We start from the raw sequence: 17,015 nt of genomic DNA, 5'->3' as shown, positions 1-17,015 counted from the left end.
ACACGGAAGTAAAAGTTCTCCATGAAGATACAGAAAATTATCTATGAAGATGCTGATGCTGTTAATACATGAGGAGAATAGGACAAGGCAAAAATATAAGACTGATGACAGAATTTCTCATGATACTGAAGAAAAAAACCTAGTTTATTTACAGACAAAAATATCACTTGCTATTTATCTTAATGAACACATTAGCATTGAATTTATTGATACATAGGTGTTTTATCTGTACTATTAACATATCATTTCTTCTAAGTGCAACTCAATCCATACTGTACAAGTGCCATAAAGTCTGAATAGTGTTATGAGCTTTTACATAAAAAAAAGTTTCATTGCAAAGATGTGGACAAGATTTTGTCCTTCTGGCCATTTTCCAGTTTTCTCGCAGTGCATGCACAGTATTCACAAATACTCACATTTGTGTCTGTTCAAGTGACAACTTGGATCCAAGGTTCTGGTTACTTAAATTCTTATGGTGTAGAGTCAAAAAGGATTGTTTTGCATTGATCCTGGTCTCCTGTGTAGCAAAGCTGTTCTGTTTTGCTCAAGGCCTTTGTCTTTCCTACCTGCATGCAAGACCAAATTACTTGTGTTTGGCTAAAATGTTACTTTTTTAAGTGTTTCCAGAAGTTATCTGAATATGTCAAAGGACCAAAGATTTCTTAAGTTTTTGTAGCATTTACTCTAAAAGATTGTCATTTACACTTAAAAAACCATGGCGCTTCTTGTATTATTTCATTGTGCCTGGTGTCAACTTCTAGACAGGAATTCTTGTAACTTTTAGACTGGCTTAAGGAGCCCCATAGCCCTGGCATTTTCTCACTGCTGGAGTACTTGGACAGTGTAATCGAGTTATTTCTCAGTTTGCTTTCTGATAAAATCTCCTTTCCTTATGCGGTTCGCTGCTCTGATGTGTATTTTTTCAAAGCTTTCATTAGGTGTCTTTACGCAGCATCACCCTGGATGCTCATACTGTGCCATAAATCCATGATATCCAGCAAAATTGTTTTAAAAGTTGTGCCTTTCAAAGGTGTGGTCTTTTAATCAGTTGGAGTAGCCTCCAATCCTTGCACATAGGTCCTAAATTCTCTATCTGTCTACCTTAAAATGAATTTTGATTACATTAAGTGCAGCTAGATCAAGTGATCTACATAAATACCTCTCTTCTAAACACTGACTTCCTCAAATGCTGTGGAGGTTGTTATATACAGACTTACAGTTCATATATAAAGATGTCAAAGAGTGTCAGGCCAAGTGTCAGCTTTGCAGAAACTTTACAATGAACAGTTTCAGTCAGTGGCAATTTCTTTTGAAAACTGCTCCTTAGGTTTGGCAGTGAGACCATTGTTAATTTGTGTGATACACAAGTATATTAATATTTTCCAGTGGCTTCCTTTATTATTATGCAGTGAATTGAATACTCCACAGAAACTTATGTACATTCTAGCTGTTGCAGTTACCTCTGGCAATTGGACTGTGGCTTAAAGAATGAAATTGTGTCCTTAATGCTTTGCTGGCTAGTATCAGCTGTTTTCCTGTTCTGTCTTTAATCATCCCATACTAATATATACTGAATTCTTCTAGGATTAGTTAGTGGAATTATCGTAACCTGCTATTTAAGCCTTTATCAATAGTAACTTTCTCTAGAAACTTAAAAATTGAGTGGAATGGTTTATAGCATGTTCATAGAAATCAAAAGATCTATTGTAAACAAGAAATTAAGGGCATCTATGTCTTCCAACAGCATCTAACTGCATTTGCACCGTTTTAAATGTAAAGTTTCCTTTTCTAGAGGAAGATTAGACATCCAGGTACCAAAGACCCAGACAGTAGTAGCCACTCTAAACAAACAGTGGTTTAAGATCTTGTCCACATCAGAGAACTGACTCGTGCAGCTAAACTCCAAATGAAATAAACTTTATTAATAAGAGAATTGTATTGCTTGTGTAGTAAGGGTGTGCTTGAAGAACTGTGCCACTTAGAGTTATAATTTTGTTTTGCCCATGAAAAATAATGTAGATATGCCAACAAACCTTTAAATGCACACCAAACCTTTCAGGCTTTTATAGGTTTCCTAATGAGTATAGGATTAGCATTTTCCCTTGTGTCCTATGCACCTTATAACAGATCATAGGATGGTATCTCTTTTCTAATTGCTTTCATCAGCACATCTTGGAAAGAAAGTTTGTACTGAGAGACTAATTCAAGATACAGAAAAGATTCCTTAAGGAAAACAAAATGTGATACTTCATAATATAAGCACACTAGACTAATACGTCATTGTATTCAGAGCTGGTGCTAAATGGGAGCAAGACTAGACCTACAGGACTGGATAGATTTTCACAGAGAACAGCAACAGCAATCACTTATGATACTTCAAAAAAAAAATCACGCTTTTGGCTGTTCTGTAGGAATAAATGATGAATTTCTGAGAACTTTTAATGTTTTGTTTATGCATTAGCATCACTTTGTACCCTGTAGTTGAGTTTTTCATGATTTATAAAATCACAAGTCCCTATGTTTTTAAGGATGATCTTAAACAGCAACAGCATACAAAGGTTTGTCCCTGTAGTTCTGGTATAAATCCCTGTAGTACTTTGGGAGAAGAGGAAATGCCTAGTTGGATCCATGATCTTCTGGCAGTTATAACTCGTGGTCACTACAAGGTGCCTTAATCCTATGTATTTCTTACTAAGAACTGTTTAGGAGGACCTAGCGTGAACTGCTATGAGAGCAACCTCGCAGACACTCCTATACATACTGAATCTTACTTTTATGCAGGTTAGCAGGAGGTACGACATTTACACACCTCTGTTGTCTGGGAGTCATCACCATATGAATACCGAATATTTGTGGCAGAAGTTACCTAGCATCTTAGGATAGAAGCTTTCCAGTTAGTCATTCATCAGAAGGTAGTGTGCATCGTATCCTTCCCCTAAACAGTACAATTCTTATAATACAGAAGGTTAGACTCTCTCTTGAGGAGGAAACAGTCCATATTTTGCACTCTGTGCTGCCTCACAGACTACAGGAGTTTGTTCTGCTCCTGGTTTGCATGTGCTATTCAGGTGTGTGAAAACGGAATAGGTGGCAATTCTGTCCTGGCACACATGGGCACTGAGAAAGAGGACTGACAGCCACAGTGATGGAACATCAGCTCTGAAAAGAGTGCTGCAGTTACCTGCTACCATGATTGTATCAAGACAGGATTGTACAGGAGTTAGAGGGACACAGAGACATTATTTCTATAAAGCCTCCTAATGGAACCACTGCCAAATATTGTGTCCCATTTTCACGTTCATTGTTAGAAAAGAAAGTTAAGTAAAGTTCTGGAAAGTGTTCAGAAAAGTGCTGTGAGAAATTGTTTCGAGGCTTAGAATAAGAAATCAAAGTACCTATTGAAATCTTAGCCAAAATGTAATTTGACCCTGCTCTATGTACTAAAAATACACAGTGGAAGTATTTTGGATAATAGATAAAAGAGGCCTAATAAAATAGGCTACAGTAAAATCCAGTGAATTGAAGCTAAAGCTCAACAAATTCAGACTAGGATTAAGCCACTGCATTTGAACAACATGCACTAACATTTGGAACAACTACTTGTCCTCCAGTCGAGATATTCTGTTACATGAAGTCTCTAAAGCCAAATTTATGCATGATTTTCAAAGACATCCCCAAGCTCAAAACAGAAGTTTCATAACGCATAGTGCAAAAACTACTGGGCACGGTTCTTTGATTTGTGCTATGCAGGAGGTTGGTCTAGATGGTCATAATATTCCCTTCTGTCTTTAATCTATTGAGGTGCATTATGAAAAGCTTAACATGTATTTACATTTTTCCATCTAATTAACACAATGTAACAGAGTGCACTTATAGAAAGAAAATTCAACTATTTTTAGATACTACTGTACCTTTAATTTATTAGCTTTTGTTAAAAGCATGTAACAATCTAGAGGATATAAGGTATAATTTACAAAAATATAAATCTTGGTTATTTTATTTTTAGTATTTCAACATATTACTATATAGTATGTGTTACTCAGAGAATATGTTTAGCAACCTGTAATTATTCAGGAAGCCAAAGGTGTGGAATATTACATACGTCTGTTATCGAACAAATTATATATTAGGGAAGGGTAACCAAAAACTTCTATATTAACGTACTGTTTATATGAAAGCTTACAGAACACTATACTTGCATCCTGAAGAAAATATACATTTAAGCCCTTTATTACAGCATTTTTCAGTATAAATATGCAGATTAAAAGTATGAGTGTTTTAGGCAAAAACTTTTGATTTGTGTACAAAAGTGATATTCTAAAATAAGCCTGCCTTTCCAAGCTCACTTCCCATCTTCTTGGTTAACCGAAGAGATAAAATAATCAGAAAAATAGCATGTAAAAACATATTTTAGTCCTTTGATTATGGTAAACTTTACCCTTAAATTTCCTACCAAACACCAGGCATCTTGGCTAGGTGGGTTAGGAAGATATTTGAAGAAGTACTGAATTCCTGGAAGGTGAATATGAAAGACAAATGATGACAGTAACACGTATCCTTCCAGGTGAAGCATGTGCATTGTTTTAATCTCTCTGCACGTTTTCTGTAGAGGAACCGTAGGCTCGCATTCATTCATCAACACAAGTGAATTCATCTCCCATTTACAACTTTCCCAGTGTAGTCAGGCAGGATGTGTAGGTCTTGTTAAAGGTGTATTTGTATGAACTTATCGGCAGGCACAGGTTTCAACTGACATATTGGGATATACCTTTAATACAACGTTTTTGTTCTCATCTAAGAAGAGGACACTGAGTGAGCTCATTTTGTCAGGAACACAGCAGGGTTCTGGGATGCCAGGAATGATTCCTACTGCTTTTACGATGCTCTGGATTGTAGCATGATTTGATGGCCGGACAATCTGAAACAGAGAAGGAAATAGTTATCGCTTAATTTATGAGCAGTCCTTTTCCCAAATGCACTTGGAAAATGACAACAACTATGTCTTCTTGTTTCTCAAAAAAGTGAATATATGTGATTGAGTCACAGGGCCATGTAGCATCATCAGTCCCTTATGCTTCCAGCTTTCCTGTCCAGGGAGTATCCAACAGATAATTTTGTGTTCCTTATGCTGCCTTCATAAATACCAGCGGAGGGCACTGGTGGCACAGCTAGTAGTCAGTAGCCTGAAGAAAGAATGTCCCTGACTGCACCTACTAGATGCTGGAGGCAAGGATGCAGGAGAGGAGGACTAATGTGTGGCACACTTCTCAGCCATAAGATGTTGTCTTTTGTTTTCTTAACCTCTTGTCTGACTTGGAAAATCGGCTGCTGTAAGTATTTCCAAAATAACTATCCCTATGTTCTGGTAGTATTTCTCCTCAGGTACACTAACCTGAATTAGTTACTTTTTCCTGGAGTAATTACTCTCTTCTAAAGAATAGAGTGCTCCAGAAGTAGTGTCCACAGCGAGGAATTAGTCTAGGATAGTCAAACAGCCCAACAGAGCCTTTAGGATCATAGCCCTGTGCCAAACAAGAACTTGGTACCTGTAGTCTTTGTCTGCTTCCCGCTATGTTCCTCACCTTGTGTTTCCCCCACCTCCTGAGCTAGCCTCAAAGTGGGAGAAGAAAAAAAAAATGGCTGTGAGGGCAGGAAAAATATGAAGTAAGATTTCACAGTGGCTTTACACCTATATACTGTTCAGGGTACTGAGCCACAGTTTTTTATTCCTATTATTGATTTTTGGATGCAGTAAATAACACAAGGAAAAATATGTGAAGAAAGGAGGCAGCCGTTAGGCATAACAGCAGTCAGAATAGAAAAAGAAAAAGTGAAGATATCCTAACAGTATACCGTTTAATAGTTAAATGTAACTTCTTTTTTTAGCCTTTATTCACAAGCTACCCTTGACCATTATAGTCTGAGAAACTGAATAGTACTAAAGAGTTTTTACCACTTCTGTTGCCTGAGGTATATAGAAGCACAGGTTTACTAGTGACAGTGACAGCCTTTCTTTGTCATTGCCTCAGCACAGCATGGAATACACATGCTCCAGTTACACAAGGCAATAGTATGGTATGCAACCCACCACTGAGGCTGAAGCTTCAGTGATCCCTGCTCAGTTGTCATGCTTGAATACTGTCCCAGCAAATGAGTACTGTAGTAGTAGGAAAGTCGTATTGGACCTATCAGCCTATTTGCTAGAGTTTCACAAGTTTTCTGCAGGGATATGGTACGTGTAGCACATGAAATCTTTCATGGGAATTGCTACCTATCTGTATATGGGGTGGAAAATAACATCTGCTGGACAACAAATAGGGACATTGCACACCTCCTCATGGTACTTCAACTGAGAAGAATTAATGTCTTCTACACCTTCTCTGTTTTTTCAAATAATAATTGTGTATATTCAAAACATAACTTTTCATATTGAAATGAAAAATCATGTAGGCTATGGGTATAACAAAGGAGCTATTTTTTTTTAGAATAACTTGGTTTTCATATATTTGTTTTAAGTCTATTATCAGCAAATCAGACCCAAACCTTAATTGTTATTAAGGCTTTCAGGTGTTCCTTAACAAAAGCAGCATCATTTGAGCCATTACAAGGAGGAACTGTGAAATCCATCCTTGATCCTTCAAGGCAGCATCCCTATAGCTGAGTACTAACAGGAGAAATAAATCTTTATGCCCACTGGCCATGTCAGCAAATCTGGACAGCAAGAGAGAGACAGAAGCAGCTTTCATGTATTTAAGCAGCTGCAGAGTTCAGAATGTCAAAGAACCAGGATTTCTAGAATCAAGTTCTTGCTTTAACCTTTATGAAAAACCTCCTGAAGTGTTCCGAGCTCCCTTATTATTTCATACTGTTATTTGAAACAGTCATAGATCCTAATGTGCTACTGAAACAGAAATTGTTGACCATGTGCAGCTGACAGCCATCATCACTCTCGTTGCCAGTTACTGACTTAAAAGACTCCTGGGTATGAATCCGCAGAAGATCCTATAAGGATTTTCTCCAGCTGTACAATCTCTAATACCTTCAAGGATCAAATAGATGTGATCAAAGTCTAGCATGAGCAGCTGTCTACCAAAAGAACAGCATTAATTAAGTTTCTAATGCCTGCTAGTGTATACACTAAGCACAACATTGCTTACAGAGAAAAATACTTGTATGGACTATTGGTCTGTACAGAATACAGCTGCCTGAGCTCTACATCCACAGCAGAGCCAGACAGCACACTTATCCCACATCCAGCCAGCCACTGAATTCTCCAGCCCTTCTGGAAACCTCACACAAGCATTTGGTGAACAAAGGCCAGGCTTCACATTAGCCTTTGTACTGATGTGCTAAAGCGGAAAGCTTGAAACGATGAGTTGAATGCCCAGTAGTGATGGCACTGAGGAAATGCTGATGTTTTAAGTGCTGGCTACCAAGTTATATACAACAGGTCAGGTTCTGCTCTTACCTAACCTTTAGGACAACCCTAGCTCAAGGATATTTTGGGCCTCGGAAAACGGGGAAGGTGTTGTAGCCAAAAAGCAATTGAACAACAGGTTTAAAATACTTTAGACCCTCCCCTTACATTCCTTTTAAAGTCTGTTTTATCATGAATTTGCCCTTCAAAGACGCGTCCACTTTGATAAGCAATACTTCTTAGCTTCAGGAAAGTTTTGTTTTCATGTTTGAATTTAACTCTCAAAATGAAACTCATGAACCGATAGACCTAACAGGATGAAATAAAAAGAATTCTAATTACTGTAGACCTGGGAAAGTTTATTAGCCCCACCTACTTCAACCACACCTAGGACTAGCATTTATTTGGCAAATTCAGCAGTGCAGCCAGTCATTCTTCAACACATAAGCTAGTATTTCCCCTCACAGTTCACGGAATAAGAACTTCAGCAGTAAGCTAGGTTATGTATGTTATAAACATGCCATGACAAGATTTGTACCACAACAGCTTTGTATCTAGAACAAGAATTGCAATTATTAATGCACAGAATGATGTGCAGATACTTAAAAAAAAAACCCACACCAAACAGATCATATAACGTGATGATCCTCAGCATGGAGGGTGTGTAAGTATTGTTCTGTCCACACACTTCTAGAAGAGTTCCTTGAAAATAACGTATCTGTTGTCCTTCACAGGTCGACTCTGTAGAACAAGTCTTCATGAATAGCCTTTGACTTCAGTGCCAAGATCATTTGCATGCTTTCCTGATTTAGGCTATATATGCAAGAACAAAAGCTATTTCTCCCTCCACACTATTTAGCAATTCTCCTGTTCAGAGCTTAGGCCTTATTCATGATTTCCTACTTATCTCTGTTTGTTTGGAAACTGTAATTTAGAAAAATTACAACTGTGAATCTACCTCTATTTTATTTTCCCCTCTTAAAAATACAAAGCTCATAAAAAGCAAACCTCTTCCAAATCAAAACCAGAGTGTGTCAAACCAAAAATTCCCAAATCTATGTATTTGTGATTATGTATTAAATTGCTATGTTGTGTTTTGTTGTTGTTTGCTTTGGTGTTTTTGGCACAAGGATGCTAGTACAGCCATATTAATTTCTCTAGAAAACAAATATCAAATTGAGAATTAAAATAAAAGTTTTTGATTTACAAAGGGAACTTTATTACATAGCAAGTAACACTTCTAGATAAGACATTAAATAAATCACCAATATAAACTTTTTACCTTTTTCCAGCTAGAAACAGATCTACTGTCTTTTGATTCTGTCAGCTAATTATGATGCCCTTCTGCTCACAAGATGCCAGATGTGCTAAATTTTTTTATGTGCCTTGGGATGTATGACTGGTGCATTAGACTGAGGGTCTATGGCAGAGGACCCATATTCCCAGGCTGTGTATTGTTTTGGATAAGTTAAATGGCGATTGTGTTACATGATCTCATTATACTACAATGAAAAAGCAAAGCTGTATGTAAGCCTGGGCAAGCTTTAATTTTTACCAGACCATGTATCAATACACGAATACATGGTTCAGCACTAGCCAGCTACATAGGAACATGTGGTCAGATTTGTACACCCTACCGTGATGTCTGGATTTCCACTGTTCCTGGACTTAAAACTGCCTGCATATCTAGTCTTCCTGAAATCATGCTACTTAATTCAACACAAACATACATCAGTCTCCCTGTGTGTAAAGTAGGGCAGATTCCTGTCTCACAGCTTTGAAATTCTCTGCTGTAAACCACTATCCATTATTTGTGTGCTGAGAGTCCACAGGCAAAAATATCAGTAGAATAAACAATCAGGCCATTTGTAGGTAGAAGTGCAAAATAATTAGTTTCTAAACATGCAGGTTATGCAGTATTCCAAATCCTGCCCTACCCCATTACTTGAAAGCCCTATAAAATGCCAATAATTCTTGTGCTACATAGGATTGTCAGAATTTCTACTTCTTCTTACAGAGCAAGTTGAGTGGGAGTGGGCCAAATTGAAATTCCTTTGGAGAAGGAGTTCACATTTGCCTCTCTATTAGCAAATTTCATATTGTTTTTATAGGAGAAATTTAGCTATGTGTAACACTCTAAAGCTAGCATGCTGTGTAGCATTTCCAGCCACGTAAGGTAAATCAGCTTTTTTATTCCAGCAGGATTATCTTAATTTTAAGAATTTAGTAAATTAAAAAAGCACCACAGAATTTCAGGACATAAATATCAGCTTAACCAGCATTCTTATTTTCAAAGTGACAAGCAGTTTCTTAAAGTTAAAAACACCTCAGTGTCACTACTCTGCATTTTTCTCCTAGAGTATTACAAGTCAAATTCAGAAATACTCTGATACAGTAGCTTGTTTTATTATTAGCATGTAGTGCTTCATAGTTTGGCTACGACCAACAGTTTGATGATCTAGTATGTGTAACCATATTGTAATAAGCTTCATAATTGTTTTTGTTATGTTTCCAAAATATAAGATGAGAAACTGGAAGATAAACCTGAGATATTTTTCTAATTCTTCAGATCACATTTAAGGATAACTTGGAATCTTTTTGCACTCTGATGAATAAGTTGATGGGAATTATATTACTTAAATTATTTAAGCTGAACAAGGCAACACAACACTGTGAAAAAGGTAAAAAATTAAAGGAAAAATCTAACTAAAGAAGTAGTTGGATAGGTGGAACAGTAGACCTACTATTTGCAAGCTAACAGCAACAAAAAGGCATACTACCTTGGGCATTGGAAATTCACATGCCCCTGCACAGTAGTAGGCATCAAATGATTTGGGAGATATGATCCATTCATTCCAGCCAATATCAGCAAAGTCAACTTTCATGTATCTTCTTGAACAAAACCTTGGCTCATTCCATTGTTTTCGCCTTGCTTTCTTCATTGTTTTCTCATCAAAATTTAGCACCTGAGACTTTATAAGTGTTTCTGTATTTTCTTGACCTTTTCTCCTTCGGTCTTTGCGTGAGGCTTTTGGTTTCAAGGACTTGTAGGCATTCTCCCATATGTCATGTTTGTTGTATTTATTGTTGTTATAATCTACTTCTGGCAACTCATTGTTCTGAATAGAGCTGGAAAGGTATGTATCCCTCCTCACTCGGGTATCAGCAGAAGCATTAGGGGATAGATTTGGGTCCTCATCATTAGAAGGGAATGGGTCATAACGCTGTAGGGTGACTGCCACACTGTTAGGTTCAGAGATTGCAAGATCATTAGCATAAACTAGTATATAAGGTAAATGACTGGCGACCTCTTCAGGGAATCCCTGGTGTTTCTCCCCAGAATCAAGCTCAGCACAGAGAATGAGCTCTCCAGACCGTTTTGATTCTTTTATGATGTGTGAAATGTCCTTTGCATGCCAAGTCCCTCGCCTTTGAAGAAACACAGTGATGTTCCCTTTCACTAGTCCATAGACAGAATTCTGGTGAATGCTTTGGAAAATGAGGTTGAGCTGCACGATCGGAGGCAGGTGAAGGAGGCGGCAGGATGAGTTCTTGGACCGCTTACAAAACACTTCCCGGTGCTGAGGGCGTTTGTCAGCATAGAAGTGGAAAGTGGCAGCAAGGATCATCTCTGAATCTTGCATGGATGTCAGATTGAAGCAGTACAAGGGCTTCTGGGCCAAGAATTCTGCAAGAGTGCAAGGAAAACATGGATAAACATCTGAAAACAAAAATGATAGTCAAACTCTTATTCCCATATAAGTGGATTAAGAAATTCTGCTTTTCACTTACACATTTCACAACAATTAGTAACTATGGTGAATGAGAGGAAGAAAAACCTAACAGTATCTAATAGTAATATTACAATAACATTAGGAAGATCCAATATGCTGGGCACCTTCCGTAGATGTGATATAAATCTCTTCTCATAGACTTTCCATTTCAGACTGCCTTTCACTCCAGGCAAGAAAAGCAATCCTTTTTTTTCTATTACATTTATGACAAAAATCAAGCTCAGAGAAGCTGTGGCAGAATGGTACCTTACTCAGTATACTAGCTGAAAACCAGGTTTACAGTTACTATTCAAAACAGTCTAATCTACATGCAACAGCATATTCATGATTAAGTTCACTATCCATAAATAGTGCACAAGGGACATTTCACAAGGGGGCTGGAACTAAGCAGTGCAGCACATTTTGGGAGGCAATTTACCCTTATAAGCAATCTTCCTTTACAGTATATATCATGCAGGAGCTTTGTTTAATGGACTGTGAAACCTACTTGGTTTCCAAGACCTGTGCTGACTCTTAAAATTCGAACTCCATTTGATATAGCTTCTTTTTAAGCTAGTTGAACAATTTGTTCTCAGTTTAAACCTCTATTCTCCTCCCAAGGAAGATGAGCAATTTTACACTAATAACTGTTTGCACCATGTTTATTTAAACAGCAGAAAACTCCGTCTGTTAAAATGTAAACCCAGAATCACAAGACCATGCCTTCACAGTCTATCACTGTGAAAAGCTGGCCTTTTTTTTTTTTTTTCACTAGTTCAATAGCATACAGGAAGATGGAGGCAGAACCAATAAGTGATTCCTGATCTCCCTAGCTCAGTCTGGTACTTAGAACACATCAAAGGACTACAACGGGCAAGTTTCTTTAGTTAACCTAAGTGGACAAGCCCTGTGGCAGTCCTTCATGGCATACCTGGAAATTCTCTGGCTGCACGGAGGGGAAAAAAAAAAACATAAAAGAGAAAAAACCCCAACAATTCCAAAAGCCATTCTTCCCAGAAACACCTGGGTGTCCTTTTCAGTGCACAGAACCTTTGGCAACAACAGAAAGGCAGTACTGCTAACTGCCACCTGTAACTATGTTCTTTTTAAGCACAGTTTCTTCTGGAAGACAGAAATCAATAGTGCTACATCTCACTAAATTGGTGCTTTCTGTCTTCCAGTTCATGCTGGACAGAACCATCATTTTGACTAAACCACTCCCAGACTCACACAGACAGTCTGAATGTTCAAGTATGCAATTTCCATCTACATCTGTTTTTTTTTTTTCCCCTAATGCAATGAAGTGCAACTGCCTGTACTGATGCCCACATAATGGTTTCATAGGTGGCAGAGAGGCTAACAGTATTCTATGACTAGAACCTATTTGTTTCTGTCAGTTCAGGACAGGACTTCCACCACTGTACTTCTAATGAATGCTAGGCTTAGCTCAGGTGATCATTATATGAAAAAACTTAAGACTTGAGATTCTCTTCAAGTCTTTGAAGCACAGAAATTTCACAAGGCTGCCAGACCATTTTTTCACATGAAGGAAGAGGACATTGTAGTACTTCCTTCATAATACCACACTATTATTAAAGTTTATTTAAAAAATATGCCTTCTGAGATTAACAAAGAAGTCTAATCCACTGCTTCTCCCCACTTAAGCTGTGTACAGTTGATTTTTTTAAACACCTTTTTTTTTAGTAGTAGAATGTTCCTAGCACCAGAGCTACAGCTATGTCTGTGAAGCATATGCATCACTGGGATAAAGGCTTTTTAAACAGCAGGGTCCCAGGTTTCACATGGGGAGGTAACTTGTAATGATAGCTCAGAGAAAGGGATTTTTAATGAATCTAAATTAATTCTGCATTCTAGAGTGAAATAAACCCTTCAAAAGTCGAATTTATTTGTAGAACAGGATAAGAATCTGTGAACGTGTAGCTACTGAAAAGCCAGAAGCCTAGAAGTACAGGCTTTTTAGGAATTGAGGAGACATGGATTTTGAATGGAGCGTAGTCATATTCATATTCCATCATCTCACTCAGGCTTTTACCAATCTGTCAAGCAAGCATTGTTACATTTTCCAGGTCTGCTTTGAGTTGAACTGTACTAGCTTCATACATCAAAGCAGTTAACTGATTGTGTCTACCTCTGATTGCTGTAGACAGCTTCCAGTCAGGAACAGAGGCAAGATGTGTAGAAGCTACATGCAAGGGATTGCTAGAGAAGAAAAGGCAAGCAACCAAGGAAAGAAAAAATTAATCTTTAGTAGGTAATGCACACTAGAGAATGTTTCATTGCAGTAAGTGGTGATGAGCAAAACAGATGTACATAGTATTTCTGATAACACAAATGTGAGAAAGAAATAGACATTTAAAATTCTTTAAGAAACAAAACTATGTTAAAGCAAGGCTCTAGAGGCCAGAATTACAGTTTCCTGGGTAATCCCGATTTACTTTTCTTGCACATACACATTGTGATATAGTCTTAATTAAATGGCTGTTATTTTCTGCTATTCACCAAGGCCTTTACTTCATTCAGCGCAGAGGATAGACGCTGTTGAGGGAATGAGGCCAAGCTGCAAGCATCAATTTATGGGGAAGTTTCATGGCTCAGGCAGCAGATTGCTGCCTTTGAGACCAGTTCCTTCCAATCTCAGCAACCTAGGTGAGGTTGGACAATAACTTGATATTTCACGTTGGTCACAAACCACTTATGACTTGACTGTGTAGCCAACTTCAGTCAACTGGTGCTGTTTTCTAAAGCTACCAAGTTGCCTGAAAACTGGAAAGCATCTACAGAAGAAAAGGAACTTGAGAAATTGGTTCATAGACTCTCTCAGCTTCTTGTCAGAGGAATAATGAAGTCTTGTGAACACATTCAGAGGTAAGCTGAGAGGAGGTGATCACTCTTCCTGAACTGATAAGTACTGCTAGAGAACCATGACGAAATTTTAACTGGAACAGGTACAAATAGCAGATGCTTATATATAGTAAGTGCCTCGCATTAAATATGGAGAAATATTACATATTCACTAGCTCATTCAACACCACCTGTAGCCCATAAGAGATGTAGGATGGCAATACAATTTTGTAGTTGGGTAGACCTCAATAATGCATCTGACAAAGGAGCAAACCAGGGCTGGACTGACATTTCACACCCCTGGAGCCCTCATCTTGGCAACAGTAACTTTAGCACCAATGCTCAAGTATCTTCTAACAAATGGATTTAAGCAGCAGCATAGAAACAGAAGGCTACAGATTTTCTGGAAGGCACATGTTAAAAAAAAAAGTTGCTTGGGATAATGAAAAGGAAATTATTCTAAGCGTAGTCTGTTCTGCTTATCTCAATAGGATGAGAACTATCATCCATATTTTATAAAGAATAGATGTTCCACATGTCGTGTTAGAAGAACACGCCAATTTCTTCTTTCGGAAGAAACTACTAGAAATTCTTGGAAGAGATAAAGGAAAATCTACTACCAGATAAGGTTCTTCTCCCCTCCCTCATCTTGTGTGAGTCTGGTTCATTTCAGACTGTTCATCACTAGATTATGAATTACAAAGAAAGAGTGCAGATTAATTGAAAAAATCAGAAAAAGAATATAGCCCTTGCATTCCTACTAAATCACTCTTGTGGTCCAGGTACTTGGGTAGCAGCCAGTATCAGCTGCTCAGTTCACAGAAAAATAAGAGCGATAGCAGGAGGTCATGGCCTACCTATCCACAGTGGGAGCTCCTTCCTGACCCCCAGGGTAGCAGCTGCTAGCTAATGATCTAGAGCACAACAATTAATTTCTCTCCCAAATGTCTGCAATTGCTTTACATCCCAACTACTAGATTTCTAGACATTTTCATTAGACACTTACCCTTCTGTGGGATCTCCTCCTCCTGTAATATGACTGTGTCTTAAAATTACATTTGACATAGGGTAGGAATCAGTTGAGGTGGACTAGAGAAGGAGCTACTGTGCAATATTATAGTAACCATTCCCTAAAACACTGTAAGCTGCATCACATTCTATATATGAGACTTAAATGTGGGAGAAATAAATTGGAACTCACAAAACCAAGTTTTGAATTCATCTATCAAATGTGACTATTAAAAATTGATACTTCTGGCAATGTAACAAAAATTATATTTATAACTGATATAAGTCTTACTTTCAGAGCTGGGATCTTAGCTATAGCCTGTAAGAGTTCGCCAAAGAGGGAAGACATTTTCTAGAACAGGTATTACGGGTTTCCTTGGCAAAGGATAACAAATTCAAAGAGTATTAAGTACGAAAAAGTTCTCTCTATTTTGAAGTAAGACTGGGATAATGAAAGTGTCGTTTTGACACAGCGGGTCTGCTCTTCCATCCTCATCATCAGCCAAGCAAAGCTGGTGAGGAGGAGGTCGGGCATCTGCCCTCTCGGGTTTGGGCAGCGCAATGGATTTAATATCGCGAGCAGTTTTAGGCAGCCCCGTAGGCGGCACTCTTCCCAGCAGAAACTTGTGAGCCTGCGGGAAGAGCGGAGAAGCTCCTCCGCTGGTGCGGCTGGAGCAGTCGCTACGAGTTTTATGCTCCCACTATCTCCGCAAACATCTTTTCCAGAGCGACGCGCACTGGGAACAGCGTTTCTCTTGGCGATAGTTTGCATCCGTAGCACCGGAGGCTTTCCCAAGGGAGCTGCCTCGCTGCAGACTCTCTGGGAGAGGGCAGGGAGCCGGGGGAGCCGCCCGCGGAGCCGAGGGGTGGCACCGCCTCCGTCCCGTTAGCGAGCGTCCCCCCGGTTCTCGCAGGGCGACAGCCTCGCGGTCACCGACAGCCTCGGCTCAGGGCGGCAGAGGGGGTCCCGCCGCGCCCTCCCGGCTTACCTGGCCTGGCTTTGAAGCTGCGGACGGTGTTGCCGTCGTCGGGCCGGCTCCCCTCGCGGTTGTACTTCTCGTAGAGCCTAAGCATGTGGACAGCTACCGCGTCCCGAGCGACGCCGCGGGGGTGGCGGCCGGGGGGGGACGGGTCGGGGTCGACGGGCGGCTGGACGGGGCGGCTGCCGGCGGCCTCCCCCGCGGGCCAGCCCAGGGCCCACAGCAGCAGGCAGCAGGTCAGGCGGCCGGCCATCGGGGGGGATGCTGCGGGATGCTGCGGGGCGGCTCGGGCGCTGCCTGCGCCCTGGTCTCCCGGTCGTCCCTGCCGCACCGGGGCGAGGGGGCGGCGGAGGGAGGAGAGAGGGTGGGAGCAGCTCCCCCCCCTCCCGCCGCTCCGGGCCAATCCCCGGGCCCGGGGGCAGCGCCGGGGGTCCGGGTGCGGGGGAAGCCGGCGGGAGGGGATGCTGCATTCCTCCGGTGCGGGGCTTCCCCGCTCTTTAAAGCGTGGCGGGGAAAGGACTAAATTAATTAGCGCACGGCCGCTGATTGGAGCCACATGCCACACCGCCGCCGTGGCAGCGAGCGCTGCGGCACCTTGTCTGCCCTCGGGGGCTCGGGGACCATTGTAGGAGACAGAAGCACATAGGCAGCAAGCGGGCAGGCGGTGGGGAAGGACGGGAGGGCGGGCGGGGGGATGGCAGGGACAGCGTGAGAGCAACGGGGGGAATTCTGTTCAGATCGGCAGAGCTTGCGGTGCTGTCTTAGGAAGGGAACGCTGTAAATGGTGTTGGTTTCAAGGATCCCGGAGCAAAGAGGAGTCCCCGGTGGGTCCGCGCTCGGGAGGACCTGGTGTGAACTGGCCAAGAGTGCAGCAAGGGTCACTGATAATTCCGAGCAGATACTTAAATAGTAGGGGTTAAAGGGGCTGTGCATGGTAAACTTTCGTCATTGGGCCGTTTCTATGTGTGATGTGAA

General features: G+C 40.4%; 1 protein-coding gene across 1 annotated transcript; it reads right to left on the bottom strand.

Moving 5' to 3' along the window:
• Positions 1-185: 185 nt before the first annotated feature.
• GDF10 (growth differentiation factor 10) lies at positions 186-16,549 on the bottom strand. Its single transcript, XM_054072261.1, has 3 exons — positions 16,050-16,549; positions 10,198-11,105; positions 186-4,918 (listed from the first exon to the last, which is right to left on the bottom strand). The coding sequence occupies exons 1-3, from the start codon at positions 16,291-16,293 to the stop codon at positions 4,727-4,729; spliced, it is 1,344 nt and encodes a 447-aa protein (XP_053928236.1). The 5' UTR covers positions 16,294-16,549; the 3' UTR covers positions 186-4,726.
• Between the last annotated feature and the right edge of the window lie 466 nt (positions 16,550-17,015).

The sequence above is a fragment of the Cuculus canorus genome, chromosome 7, assembly GCF_017976375.1.
Source record: "Cuculus canorus isolate bCucCan1 chromosome 7, bCucCan1.pri, whole genome shotgun sequence".
Taxonomy (NCBI): domain Eukaryota; kingdom Metazoa; phylum Chordata; class Aves; order Cuculiformes; family Cuculidae; genus Cuculus; species Cuculus canorus.
Note: the sequence above shows the minus strand (reverse complement) of the source record. Positions and strands in the feature narration are given on the sequence as shown.

Excerpts from the sequence above, each read along its gene's own strand:
- GDF10 (XM_054072261.1), bottom strand. The coding sequence starts at position 16,293 with ATGGCCGGCCGCCTGACCTGCTGCCTGCTGCTGTGGGCCCTGGGCTGG. Across the intron at positions 11,106-16,049 it reads CAGCTTCAAAGCCAGGCCAG|AATTCTTGGCCCAGAAGCCC; the intron begins GTAAGCCGGGAG and ends GCACTCTTGCAG. Across the intron at positions 4,919-10,197 it reads GTGAATTTCCAATGCCCAAG|ATTGTCCGGCCATCAAATCA; the intron begins GTAGTATGCCTT and ends TCTCTGTTTCAG.